Source organism: Taurulus bubalis, assembly GCF_910589615.1.
Source record: "Taurulus bubalis genome assembly, chromosome: 19".
NCBI lineage: Eukaryota > Metazoa > Chordata > Actinopteri > Perciformes > Cottidae > Taurulus > Taurulus bubalis.
The window spans coordinates 3,521,710-3,537,241 of NC_136607.1; the positions used below are offsets into that span (position 1 = coordinate 3,521,710).

Below are 15,532 nucleotides of genomic sequence, written 5' to 3' on the forward strand. Positions count from 1 at the left end.
CAGAGACTGTCGATAACATCCTAACACACACCAACAAATCATTTACACTTCAGCAGTCTGCACTCAACGCTATGAGCTACATAGCTGCAAACATCTGTTCAACATCGGCCGGCAGACAAAACTATACTCATTTACCATTTTGATGCTCATCTCCCATTATGTTTCATCATATATATATATATATATATATATATATATATATATATATATATATATATATATGTAATGTTACGTCATGGTACTTGACAGAAACCCAGACGTGGTCATGGTCATACATACATCCGAAAAAAAAGAAAAGACTCAAAAATATCTGATTATGCATAATTGTATATGTCATGTCATGTTTGTTATGTTGTTGTCATATTTGTTATGTTGTTGTCATGTCATATCATATTGTGTTATTGTCATGCCATAATGATTATCATGACATGTGATGTTTGTTATCATATGACAATATGTTATTGTCCTGATGTCTGTTTGGTCATGTTATGTCATGTCACACCATGTCATACAATATTATGAGATCTCATGTTGTAATCAAGCCATGTTATCAGTGATGTATCGTCACATGGTATGAGATGGTTCATGTCACGTCACACTATTACACGTGTGTTTCACATCAAATTATGACATTTTGTTTCATCTTACACCATAAAATATCAGGTTATTCCATTATCCGAACCGCTAAACCTATTCAGGGTTGCGAAGGCGTTGGAGCCGGTCCCAGCTGACATTGGGTGCAGGGTTCACCTGGACAGGTCGCCAGTCTACCGCAGGGCACAGAAACAAACAATCATTCACGCTCACATTCACACCTATGGGCAATTTTAGAGTCTCCAATTAACCTGAGCTGCATGTCTTTGGACAGTGGGAGGAAGCCAGAGGTACGGGGAGAACATGCAAACTCCACACAGAAGGAGCGCCCGGGATTGGGGATGGAACCCGGGCCCCTCTTGCTGTGAGGTGACAGTGCTAGCCACTCCACCACCGTGCAGCCCAAAATAAGGTTATGTTTAATTATATTTAATATGTGTCATGTAGTGACATGTCATGCAATTTCAGTTAATGTTATGTATGATTTGTCATGTCATAGTACGTTATGGCAATTAGTTTCATTTGATCTCATAACATGTACTTTCAAATAATGATGTATCATGTCATTTCATATCACACTCTCTTGCCATGTCATGGCCCTTCCGATACATAATGTGTTGCATCATGGCGTGATGTGCTGTATCTTGTCCTTTAACATCCTGTTGTGTTGGTCCTCTTATAGTCACGCTGGAACCATCTCATGTAGCAGCAGGTTGATTCACTATCTCTCTCCGTCCTCATTAATGCATAAACTGAGAAGAAAATCCATTGATCAAATCATAACATTTCCAGAAGCACAGTCTCTGTTTTTTCTATTCTTTTCTTTTTTTTTATTGTAAGTGATGCTGTCATGTCATCTTACATAATTTGCTTCCTGCCATATTGCATCATGTTGGGTTTTCTTGTTGTACTGTTTTGCGAAGTTGCTGGGGGGAAAGTCAAGGCTTTAAAATTAAGCCTGCAGTGTTGCAATTATGTTTTTTTTGTTTTATATATATATATATATATATATATATATATATATATATATATATATATATATATATATATATATATATGGGGCACATCTAAATTTAAAGAAAAATGGTGGAGAGACATTGGAGTTGAAGCTTTCAAGCTAAATGTCGAGGAAGGTTTTTTTGTTGGTTCTGGTTTTATCTTGTGTTTATCATGTGTTATTTTCTGGTCACCTTACTCTATCTCAACAATCAGAGCAGCAGATGATGAGATGAGAGCTGAGATGAGATCCAATTTGAATGATTCCTGTGGACAAATTGCTTCTTTGCAGCAACAGAAGTGAAAAAAACAGCATCCTCCATTAGAATCCTGCTTCACATGTAGTACAGTGAAGGTGACTCTCCACACAGGCACTGGTTGATGTTTTAAAATATATATATATATATATATATATATATATATATATATATATATATATATATATATATATATATATATATATATATATATATCTGTCTTTATTTTTTTTAACTTGTTCTTATTGGTTTTATTCAGAAAAGAGCAACCTCACCAAATAGTGACTGTTCTGGAGCTTTTGATCACATGAAATTCCCAACTGGAAAAACTCCATCTTTTGATGAAGCTCCTGAATGGCTACTAAATGGACCTTGTGGTGAAATTGGACTTGGTGAATTTTCGACTGCTGCAGCAATAAAAGTAATGATAGAATATCTACAGTAGTAGAATGTGTCTTTTCTTTGTTTTAAATAAGATAAAGTTGGGTACAGACAGGTTGAACTGACTATTTTGTTCCACATCCACACTATAATGTAATGTTTGATTCTATAACACTATCAGATGGTTGAATAGGGAGAAGATAAATGCCAGAGAACAGAGCCAGGATATGACACCTTGTACGCACACTTACAGCACAGTCGCATTAATAGCCTATTAGCATCGTTCAGACTGTACAATAATTTTTTTCCCCGTTCAAATCCAGCACAGAGCAGCCCCGCCGTCCTCGCCGCTGCCCACACCACCAAAGACGCCGATTGGCCAGCTGGCCCCTTGAGCCACGCCCTCTCGATCCCCATCGGCGCGCCCGTGCCTTTGATTGGTCAGCCTCACCGTCAGTCACGCGGGGGGTCGCCACTCCAACCGAGCCCGCCTCCTCCTCTCCTCCTCCCGCAGCAGGTTGGGTTGAGTGGTCGGCTAGGGGACCGTGGACAGCTCCCGTCTGAGGAGCAGAGTAACGCAGGAGGAGGAGAGGGCTGGATATGGGGGAGCCACCGCACAGGCCCGTAAGATCGAGATAAAATAAAAAATAAAAAAATAAAAACACTTTTTTTTAATGTGCACCCACCGGGGAAAATACAGAAAGACACGGAGCTGGAGAGGCCTTAGGAGGACGTGGAAACAACCGAGGAAGTGAAGGAAAAGGGGGAATACGGCTACTGACCCATCCCGGCGCATCAGAGGAGAAGCAGCGAGAGAAAGGAGGAGAAGAAGGAGACCTAATTCCGCTCGACCCGATGGACTGAGAGGACAGATGAATGAAGACTGCCTATACTAACGCCTATCGATGCCTGGCCAAGGACCTGGACGTCTATGCCATGAACACGGACATGACAATGGACGGGCTTGGCAGCCTGCATGGCGGGGTGGCCGTGGGCTCCGTGCTCCCTGACGTGGAGCTGATGAGCGGCCACAGCCCGCACCACGGCCGCGGGGGCTCCTCGGGGGGACACGGGGCGGCGGCGGCAGCGGCGGCCACCCTGCGGATACACCAGGACCTGGCCGCCGCCGCCGCCTCGTCCCGCTCCGCCATGGTGTCCGGCATGGCCACGATACTGGACGGCAGCGGGGAGTACCGGCCGGAGCTGTCCCTGCCGCTGCACCACGCCATGAGCGTGCCCTGCGACACGTCGTCTCCCGGGATGGGGATGAGCGGCACCTACACCACGCTGACCCCGCTGCAGCCGCTGCCTCCCATCTCCACCGTGTCGGACAAGTTCCACCACCACCACCACCATCACCACCACCAGCGGCTCTCCGGAAACGTGAGCGGGAGCTTCACCCTGATGCGGGACGAGCGAGTGCTGCCGGGCATGAACAACCTCTACAGCCCCTACCACAAAGACCACATGTCCGGGATGGGTCAGAGCCTCTCCCCGGTGCTGGGCAACGGCCTGGGCTCCATACACAACACCCAGCAGGGTCTCCACAATTATGGCACCGCGACGCACGGGGGTCACGACAAGATGCTGAACTTCGACGCGCACCACACCGCCTCCATGCTGGCCAGAGGGGACCACCACCAGCACCGAGGCCTCGGTGGCCCCACGGCCGGGATGATGCCGCACCTGAACGGCATGCACCACCCAGGGCACCCGGCCGTGTCCTCGGCGGGCCACCACCCCCACCCCCACCTCCAGTCTCCATCCCACGGGCCCGTGTTGGCTTCCACCAGGGACAGACCGCCCTCCTCCTCGGGGACGCAGGGGGTGAACAGCTCGGGGCAGCTGGAGGAAATCAACACCAAGGAGGTTGCGCAGAGGATCACGGCGGAGCTGAAGAGGTACAGCATCCCCCAGGCCATCTTCGCCCAGAGGGTGCTGTGCCGCTCACAGGGGACCCTGTCGGACCTCCTGAGGAACCCCAAACCCTGGAGTAAACTAAAATCAGGCCGGGAGACCTTCAGGAGGATGTGGAAGTGGCTGCAGGAGCCCGAGTTTCAGAGGATGTCGGCCCTCAGACTGGCAGGTAAGAACACAACAAACGGCGCTGCCACGCTGGTTGGGTTTGTTTGGGTTTTTTTGGAGGGGGGGGGGGGCTTCGTGTGTCAGGACAAGAGGAGGAATTTAAATATCCCCCATTAAAAACATTATAATGATAATAATCTAAAAATGATTTCCACTGGCATTTTTATTCCCCTCAATTTTTTTTTGCTGGCTTTGTTTTGGTGTTTCCTCGCGGCTTCTTTCCCGCACTCCGATTCAGATGAAGGAAATGTATTTACAATCACCGGTGTTATGATTATCATTATTGATCAATAACAAAAAAGGGATCGATGGGAAATGACAAGGTCACGGGATTTCCCTCCAACAGTTCCCTCTCTCTCTCTCTCTCTCTCTCTCTCTCTCTCTCTCTCTCTCTCTCTCTCTCTCTCTCTCTCTGCAGCGACCCAGATACTGTTTTCCTGTCCCAGCAGGTTAAGAGGGAAAAACACTTCACTTATACTAAATATCAATTCAATTATTATATGCTATGAATTTCCCCCAAATCATTGCTTCAAAATAAAATATCACATTAATAAAAAACAAAGGGCATGATGGGAGGAATATGCTTTCAGCTCAAAATAATTTAGGAAAAATGGCAACAAAATGTAGGGAATAATTGCATCCATTAAAGTTCAACTTCATTGTGAATGAAACCCGTTAGCCCTCAAGAGTTATTATGTATTCTAATCCATGTTACTATTATTCAGCCCCGTCATCAGCCCGCTGAAGGCTGCTTTTATTCTCTTGCGGTATTTGTTGCAGGGGTAGAGGTGTGAGAGAGCTCACAGCGGGCAGAGGGGTTGTGTTTGATCGCGACATAAACATGACGGTCTGCAGCGTCAGTGGGTCTGCTGCCCCCTCTAGTGAGGAACCTGGTCCTCTGTCCCCCCACCCCAACCAGCCTCTATTGTCTAGGGGTTGACAGCAGAAAACTAAAAATAATGTGTGTATATATATATATATATATATATATATATATATATATATATATATATATATATATATATATATATATATATATATATATATATATATATAGGTAGCTTTTCAGGATATGAGAGTGGTGTTCTTCTCGTTGTTTCTTGGAATATTATATAACATGAACATGGTTGTGGGCTTTGTTGTTTGTGAGGTCATCTTTAATGCATTTCACAGAGGTGATTTTAGGGCAATTCTGAGTTTTGAGCCGGTTGTTTGAATTTCACTTCAGTAGAAGATGAGTGAGAAGTGAGAAATATCTAGTGTTTACATTCACCAGATTTTGTGTGTGTGTGTGTGTGTGTGTGTGTGTGTGTGTGTGTGTGTGTGTGTGTGTGTGTGTGTGTGTGGGGAGGGGGGGGGGGGGGTCTTATCTCACCTCTGTTGGTTTCACAAGTTCAGTTCAGTTGTACAATTGAATAGTTTGGGTTTCCCAACCCAGACATGCTCTACTGTAGCTGCCTTCTTCTAACGTTTTTTTCAGACATAAACGCACATTCAAAAGAAACCATATCAATTCGGTAACAAATATAATAAAACATGAGGAGGGCAGCATGTTTGTGCGCAGGTGAGAATTTTCAAAAAGAAAGTGTTGAATAGTCTTATAAGCACCGGACCCAAAGTGTTCCTAAATTAGAGCTTTTGGAAACCATCTGGATGTTGTCGCTTTTATTGTGAAAATCTTCCAAATGTGAACTTTTTATGAGCCATGAAGAAAAAGGAGGCTTGTGACATTTAGAAAAAGATACAAGTTGGGTTTTTAGAAGCAGGAGACGTTTCTCAACCCATAAAGAAACATTTATCTCCCTTTAGTTTATCTATGACTAAAAATAAATCACTAAATTGAGACACATTGTGTTCACCTTAAATCAACATGTGTTATTTGCTCATTCTCTCGAAGTTCCAAAACGTCTGAACCCATATGTTGTGTGAGACTAAGGTTCCAAAACACCTAATTGTAATACTTAAAAAAAAGTGTCCAACAGTAAGATTGATAACAAAAAGATGCTGGAAAGACACTGATAAAAGAGCTGCATCAGGATATTGAAATATCTTTACAGGCATCACAATGATTTTTCCAATTTGTAAGCAGTTTGCTTCACTATCACTGTTTCACTTCACTTCAATAATTTTGTATGGTTAGTGCGCTTAAGAGAAAGACAAAAACTCCTTTTTAAAGTCTTAAAATTAAGTATTTAACAACTGCAGCATTCTTCCACGCTCCTACATTTTTTTGGCACATGGCAAACAAGCTGTTGTAATCTGCATAACATTGTTTCTTTTTTTTTATTATAGCATCACAACATTCTGTTTGCATCCTCAGAGTTGATTTGACTCTTTGTTGCCACAAGATACACATATTTATACATCAAAGTCAACGAAGCTAAAGCTGTAATATAACTATTAAATAATATTTGAGATGATGCAGAACAGTAAAAAAAAAACAAGTGTTCATCTTAACTCAAAGATGTAATGCTCCTTTATGGTTTGAAACAAATCCTAAAACCTAAACCCAGTTATTTATTAAATGGAACTTAAAAGCAAAGCTGTTGTTCTAAATTCATGGACAGTTTACATTTCGCAGACGTATCTTTCATTGGGCAGTGTTTTACTCTAAATATAGATCATGTCAAGTGGAATTTGACTTTATTTACAAAAAGGTTGTAGTATCTGAATCTAACAGTAAACCTTCAGCATAAACATTTGATCTTCTTCAGTGGTTTTTCGACACACATTAAAGACTCTCTGGACTGATACTCAGTGAATTATCCCAGTGAAGGCAAGTCAATTCAAATAGATTTCTTTCACAGCGGAACACAAGATGTGTTATTTATTATCAAGACCAGGGTGTCCTCTTTGTAATAAAACAACATGCATGTCCAACTGACAACAAATAGAAATGACAATTCTACATGATATAAAAAAATACAATAAACGATACTGTTCATTTAACGAACATAACCTACGTGGAGTTTCCTATAAAATCACTAAATGGAGAGTGCCCTTACTATTCCTTATTTCAAATGACTAAAATAATTCCATAATAATCTTAGAATGGCCTCATGACTCGTTTAGTATCAGCCATTTTGCTATAATAAGATAAAACATTGAGCATTACAAAAGCACAGAGGTCAGAAATAAGAACACATTACATAATAAATAAGTGGGAGTAGATGCAGTATGTTTGAAATGTTTATAATTGTATAAAGGTTGTATATATATGAAAGTAATACATTTTGTATTTAATGCTAAATAGAATACATAATTATTCTATTTAGCATTAAATACAAAATGTATTACTTTCATATTTTTATGGAAGGTCATTTCAAACATCATACATATGTATTGTACACTTAATGAACTCATGATATCTGTGTTTGTATTCCGTATAACTATCAGTTATAAACATTGTCCAGTAAGTGTCACCTTTATTTCCTATAGGGAAATAATATACATTGTGTAATATTCCTAAATTATTCTGAACACTACATACAAAAAAATTCTTACAGGATCTCCATAATAACTTTTCTAAACAATTTTTTTTTTTCCGATATCTCTATTCCTACATTATACCTGATGGTTTTTTGTGCTTTCATAGGGACCTTTATGGAGATTGTATCGTATTCAAAGTCAAAAGTAAGTTCTAGACGGTCTTGTGTTACAATGTTTGCTCGTAATATTTGTTAAGTCTCCTTTTAAATTTACTGTGGCTTTATTTGTGGTGTGAATGTAACATAGTTTCCAGTGTTTGAACTGTCTTTGCTGAATAAACCGTATAAAGAACGATCACTAGGTGGGGTTTTCTTTTCCTTTTCCCCCTATTTATTTCCAATTAATGGAGATCCAAACATTTCAGATCAGGCAGCTGATTCTCCAAAAAGTGATTGGAATTTTGTATTTAATTAGCCTAGATTTGGTCAGTGGATTTGGTCCAGCTCTTACCCTCACAATTCATTTTTTTTACCCCTACATTTTAAACGTTTGTACATTTAAATGCGATTATCTCTGTTGGATTTGTATGTTATTTCATCAGGGGTTCTTTACATTTTCAGCGCTGGTATTTGATGATATGTTAATATGAAAATGACATGAGTGACGGTGGATGGAGGGTGGATTTGGAGGAGAGCGTCCGTATTGCCTTGTGTAAAATGTCAGAGGGCAGTTTGCACAGTGATCCACCTCGTGCTCAAACTGCTGTCTGACGGAGCGGCGCTCATCGGCTTTCCCTCTCATATTGTAAAACACTCGCTGTCTGCTGTGTGTGTATGATACTGGTTTATTTTTCAAAAGGCCAAGCATCCACAAATCAAACCTGAAATCATTATTAGGGTTGGGTATTGACTGAAAATTGTTTTGTGCCAGCAGTTTCAGTGGGCTAAACGTGTTTTGGTTGGTCGATACCAAAGTGACACTTAGTCAATTCCTTGCATTGAGGAATAAATATTTGTTTTACTCCAAAACCCTTTTTTATTTTTCATTTAGGAAACTATAGAGAACTAAAAAGCTTCCTGATCGACATGCTGTATTTTCTTAGAAAGGTATAGTGACCAGTCCAACAGTCAGTTTTGTTCAGGAAAGCATGACGCTACAACCTAGAAGCTAACTGTGTTTAGCCAGGCTTAGCACAATGTGTTCAAATTGTTTTAACTCCTATAATCCAACAACTTTTGTTGAAAAGTAAAGAAATGTAAAAATAAGACATTTGCGGTTGGTAAGAAACTTGTTTGCTGGTAAGATACAGAAACATGCCAAGTTGCTGTACGTTTCTGCAAATCACGGATACGTTAAATATCAACGTCGTTTTACATTGGGTCAGAGCAAGTAATAAGGTATATCACGTGACTGTCATTGAAAGTAACGGGATATAGAATGAGAAAGATGAGAAATAAGAAATCTTGGTGGATGAAGCAAAAAGGACTTTCACCCAGGAGACCGCTGTTTGTGTACCGTGTGAAACCAAAAGTCAACATTGACTTTACGCTTGTTGCGCTTGTTTCCTAATGTTACGTAAGAAGGTTCGCTATGAGTGGTTATTGCTTATTTACGTTACTTTGTTCCGGTTGTTCCAGCTGTTACGTTACGTTGTTACATTATTAAACAAACAGAACATGTTGACATCCACAGTTGTTTGCAGGAACTGATAATTTCTGGCGACTGGGTTGAAAACTTTATTCCACGTCTAGGCCGTTGTAAAGCTTTCAAATTCAGAAATTTTAATGAATTCACTTCTGTATTTTGGATCTGCTTTGTATAAATTTAGCATTTGCTACGTAATTGTTTCCCCTTGTTTTAGCTACAACAGAACAAAACATGTTTAGCCTTGCTTAACAAAAATAATGGAAGCACTACTGGCAGCAAAACCAGGGTGACGACAAGAATGATTGGTGACTAGCTTGCTAGCTAACAAAAAACAGCATATAAATCAGTCCATTTTGGAGGTTTTGGAGCATTTTTTCCCTCCATTTTGATGGAGCAAGGCAAGCAGTCTCCCATGCTGCCAGTCTTTGTGCAAAGCTAGGCTTCTGTATCATGGCAATTAAATGTTGGAATGTTGGAGATGTTGGAATCATGACGGCTCCATGTTTAAGATATAGGTTAGAAATATAAATGGTAATCACTCAAACTGTAATTGCTGTCCTGTTGTTTCACAGAGAATTGGTCAATATTGTCCAGGTTTTTATACCAGAAACACGGTAACACATCTATTTGTTGTGAAGATGCTCCATGCAGTATCTTTCAACTCATTGTAGTTGCTTTTTTCTTTTTCTTTTTGCCAGCCATTACGTTTTGCTCATTTCATCACTCTCTCTTCGCTCTTTACAATGACTGTATGAACAGAGGGAGCCTCAAATCCTAGATCAACAATGCTACAAGCAACCAATAGAGCTGAGGTCAAAGGTCAGAGCTGCAACACTCAGACAATAGATGGAGCAAATATTCCCCTGACCCTGAGACGAGCAGAGAGGAGAGGGAGAAGCAGCATGCAGGGTGTAGAAATAAATGCGAGAGCTGGGAGACCTTGCTTTTTCTTTTGCTGTTACATTATCCACATTTATGTTCTGTACATTCACAACAATATACATATGAATGATTATCCTTCCTGTTTTGGTTTTCTTTCAGTTCACTTCTTCCTCTCCACTCATCCCCCTCAATATCCTTTTCTTCCTCTACAAATGAATCGTTTTAGGACAAAACAAGACATTTGAAGACGACAGATTGAGCTTTAGGAAACTGTGTAGCTTTAACCATTTTAGATCATTCTATTGACCAAAAGATGTATCAATGACAATGATCATTAGTTGCAGGCCTATCCCTTCCCTCTTTCTTGCACTTTCGATCATTTATTTCTGCAGTGTTCTAGGGTAATTATGTAAATACATAATACATTACAATTTATTTATATAGCACGTTTAAAAATAATAATTTAGCGATGCACTTTTTCAGTCTTGATATCAATACCTCTGGGTATGGGCAGATACCGAATACTGATCTGAAACCAGTGTGCTAATTAATAAGCTGGATGTGTGTATGCATCTTTGGAAGTGGCTGTGATAATTCTTTAATGTATAAGGAAACACAGGCTTGACTTAAACATTACTATCCCTACTCTGTAAAACAAAATGTAACCTAAATACATAAATTCATGTATATTTTACATTACATAATTGTTAAATCAATAAGTTGTCCAGCAACTTTGTAAAATATCCTTAACATTAACAAGAATTACCATTCAAGTGCAGAAACAAATTAGTCAAAACTTAAACACCAATTTAAATTCCAGTATGTGATGTATATAGTATATAAACATAGAACTACATTTAGTAGATCTGCCTTGATACCATATCCAGCTTCATGATAAAAGTTGTTTTGTTAGAAGGCTGTACATGTCCCCCCACTGAAGACAGGAGCGCAAGGAACTGCAGTAATATAGGCATTGAGACAAGAAATAGGAACTGATTAATTTCTCAGCACTTTAAATGATACAACATGTTGGATGTAATGCTTTTGTCTGAATAATTTCCCAAAGAAGTTTCATAGAAAGAACTACACAACTTGGTACTAAATAAAATAGAGAATATTCAACTGGAACACTCCCAGTTAATTAATCCCAAATAACTGCCAGTGTGTCACTTTATTTAAGAATGTTTTGGGAACATCCAACCTATCATATAATCCAGGCATTCCTTAAAATTAGTTAGATTTCTGAGATCATCACATTTGACAGACAAGTACAGGATGGCGTCATCTGCATAAAAGCGAAAGATACATTATTATGTGGGGATCTGGAATCAGCTTGGATATTTTTTATTCATGTATTTGAATGCAAAATAGGTCTAACCAAACAGGACAAAACGCAACACGCAGCAAGACTTTAAAAGTAGCCCAATTCTGTGGGAAAAAACGCAGACCTGGCAGCACACCTCGAGCACGACAATAAACTGCAGAGATATTCTGTTGTTTATGGGACTGCGGACTATTCTTGTTCCGTGTTTCTTTTTGTTTTCCTGATTATTATAGAAATAGAGACATAATTGCAGTTTTTTTGTATTTGTTGATAGTTTGATGAAGTGATTTTTTTCCTGTCAAATTAAAACTTTAAATCTGCTTCATTTAAATGACCACAAATACATTATATGGCCAAATGTATGTGGACATATAGACAATGTCTATATATTTTTGTGCACCTAATCTGAGGATTCTTTTCATTGTTTGGGCTGTTGGCCCTTTAACTTGGTGTCAGACCTCTGCGTCACTCATTTATTCCGTGATTTAAAAAAAGATCGGTTATTGTGCTTTTCAAAGACTGTTTTCCCAAATGGAGAAACAATAAACCAATCAGAGATTCATGGGCGGGATTAAGAATGGTCATCTTCCTACAAATGTTTTCTAGTGATAAAAACTGTCACAAAAAATGTCAACAAGCTTGTATGAAATCCACGTAACTGTACAGGTTGTTGTAAGTCAACATTCAGAAATAATGTTAGATCAACATTCTTTCAGTCATTGTAAACAAAACATCAAATTATCTACTCCTAGATACCACTATCACAGCTTCTGTGTCCAATTAAATTGTCGATGGGACAAATCTGTCAACCACTGCTTATTGGTAGGTAAAGTAAAACAGTCCCTGCACCGAGGTTCCAAACTGATTAAAGACACCTTCAGCTCGATCACATATTGGTGTTATGTGTGGGTGATTTCGGTCTTACATTGTTCTGCGGTCCCTTTCAAAATTGTCATGTTTTTCCCTTTAAAAAGGAACAGCATTTTGAGCCCAAACTGTCTATTTGTTACAGTATTGCCAAAGTAGGTTTTTGGACCAACAAGGTTTACAATGCAAGTGTCAGAATTCAGAATTTTGAAAAAAAAGACAAAATGGTACGCATATTACCAAACAGTATTCTACGGTAAAATAAATACAATTCTGCCCGTCTAAATGTCTCTATGGAGCTTTTCCTCCTTGCCTCCTTCCCCTCTCCCTCTTCATTTAGAATATTTTTCTTTCTCTTGCCATCTCTCACCTCCCTTGGACCTGTCTCTCTCTCGCTCTCTCTCTTTTGGGGGAAGGTATTATGTGATCGTCGGGGGAATTGAACACAAGAGCAGAGGCAGCAGCGGCCCGATGAATTATTGATGGGAATCTCGGCGTGACCCGCCTCGGTCTGCTCACTTCACTTCTTCTTCACCTCACAGCCGGGTTAACCAGGCAAAATGGAGGGAGGGAAGGAGAGAGAGAGAGAGAAAGAGAGAGAGAGAGAGAGAGGAATAGTCCATTGTTTGGTTGGAGGATGCTGCCTGCCTGTGACTCTGAGTGAATTATGGATGAAAAGACATCGATGCTCAAATCAGTGTTAGAATAGAATAGCTCATATAAAAGCTGGAGTACAAATAGGATCCATGGTCAGCACAAACGAGAAAACATAGGGGGAAGTGCTCTAATAGTTAACATGGTAATTCAGTATAATATGCATTCCCATAGCACTTATTCCATCAGTACGTCAACAGAGTCATGTCATACCAGCCCTGTCTCCGAAACATTACGTTCCCATACAACAAAACTGCATTGTGAATTTGAGAGAGACCTTTTTTGTTGTGGTTTATGTTTGCTTTTGACTTTGAAAAATGAGTTTAAAATGAGTCTGCGGAAGTCCGCCAAGGAACAAGACTGGTGTGTTGGACGAGTGATGTTTTTTACTGAACATAACCAAGTAGTTTTGAAGCATTTTTTTGTTTCAACTTACAATGTTCAAACAGATTAGAACTGCAACCATAATCATGGAGCAAATGTTCCCATCATAACACAATTGAGAGTGTTTGGTAGTTTTGGAATGCATGGGAACATCATTTTGTAGGAGACGGGGTTGGTCATGCTCACCACACGCTGCTCTCAGTGGCTCTTTTTATCACTAACACGGTTCTCATCGACATTCATTCAAAACGCTTTCAGCCAACCGTTTTTTGATCACTGTTAAGTTGCTGTCAATGGAAATCAACACTTACTCCAAAAACATGGCCAGAGAGGGGTTATGCACTTTGAGTTGCTGGAAGGCTTTTTGTGGTGATGAAGGAACATGTTTTTAATAACATTGCAGTTCTATGGCACAGGGAAATAAGATATATGAGGCTTTGGATACACACACAATGCTAAATGAATGCTCACTTCATTGCCGAAAAAATATCAGCAGACATATCCTATAATGTCTTTTATGTTACCGAACAGAAAGAGGAGAGTCCACTTAGAGTCAAATTGTGCTGAAAATCGGAATGACTTAACCTAAATATTTTCCATTTCACGCATCCTGCTGCAGGCAGAGACAGTGCATTATTTATGAGCCGGACCCTGCTTTATGACACAGATTACCAGCAGTTACTGTGTCTGTTTGTGTGTGTGTCTGTGTGTGTTTGGCTTTATGGTTTCAGACTGTGGGAATACAGTTTGTGTCCGTTTTCAGGGTTTTTGTTCTGACCTCCTGCATATTTACAGGCGGCTATTGATCTGTATTAATGGATTTCAGGCTGCTGAGAGGAGACTTTTGATGTTTGTTTGTGTGTCAGCGTGAGAAGATTTGACAGACCCGGTTATTTCTGTCCGCTCCTGTCGATACGGATGCTGGAGGCTGGAAACCGAGACATGATGAAGTGTGTTCACAGGTGTTGGGGAGTACGACTGCAGAAAAAAGAAAAGTTATAAAAACTTTTGTCTCAAGCGATGTCGGTTGGGGCTGAAGAAGTTTGAAAATCAAATCAATCTGGGGGTGGAGTTTGAAAGAAGGCATTTTACCAGACGCACTGACAAATATGCTATTATACAGTATATCGTTGAGGTGTTTGGAAATATTGCTACTTTTGTAATTGAACGAAGACAGAAAAGACTGGATCAGGAAAACGCACGTGCACGTAGTAATAGATGCACTCAGAATTAATTTATTTATTCATATGAATTTGCGATCAGAATGCAATCAGCCAGGTGTAAACCAGCGGCCTACTGGTGGGCCTCAGAGTGTGGAAGTACTGCCAAATGGTTTTATTAAATTAAAATTTTGGCACTATACAAAGTTATTTTTATATCTAAATGTGCTCAAGAAGTCACATGAATGAAGGACATTAGATTACTGCACATGATCTCAATGACCAGTTATGTTTGAATATGACAGCGTCAGGTAAACACAAACGTCTTTTGCCAGTTAGCTAGCGTTCCCTTGGATGCAGTGACACGAAATGGATCTGTTTTTGAACAGAAATGTGATGTGGGAGACAACTCTGCAACAGTAAAAGCCCCAAAGCATGTGGTGGGGAAATATGACCCGGAATACATTACATTTTAATTCATAATGGCAGGCAGAGATTGGTGAAGGTTCGGGTTTATTTTGGTTGTATACAGCTGAACATGGTATAACACATAGTTACAGCCCAGTCTATTTGTTCACCTTTTTCTCTTTTGCCAAGTTGGGCTTTTTCTTTTCTTGTTTATTTGGGAAAATGGTACTCAGAGTTTTTTGAACAACCAGAAGTGGGTCTTACGTTAAAAAGATGAGAACCCCTGGTGAAAAATGACAATCTATGCAGTTTGGTCACCTACGATCACAATCCTTCTTTAGCAAAGTAAAAAAGAAAAAGAAAACAAAGTAGAGCCCACACAGCAGCATCGCACTGGGAGACTCAAGGGACTTCTACCACATGCAAGATAAGGGTAGCTGAGCTAGCACTAATGCTAGCGAGCT

At 40.0% G+C, this 15,532-nt stretch overlaps 1 protein-coding gene across 1 annotated transcript in view; it reads left to right on the forward strand.

Moving 5' to 3' along the window:
- Positions 1-3,104: 3,104 nt before the first annotated feature.
- Positions 3,105-15,532, forward strand: part of onecut2 (one cut homeobox 2) — a gene marked incomplete at both ends in the record, with an annotated part of 34,174 nt that continues 21,746 nt past the window's right edge. Inside the window, one exon of the mRNA XM_079235075.1 lies at positions 3,105-4,314. Coding sequence (XP_079091201.1) covers positions 3,105-4,314 — 1,210 coding nt within the window. The remainder of the gene's footprint in view (positions 4,315-15,532) is intronic.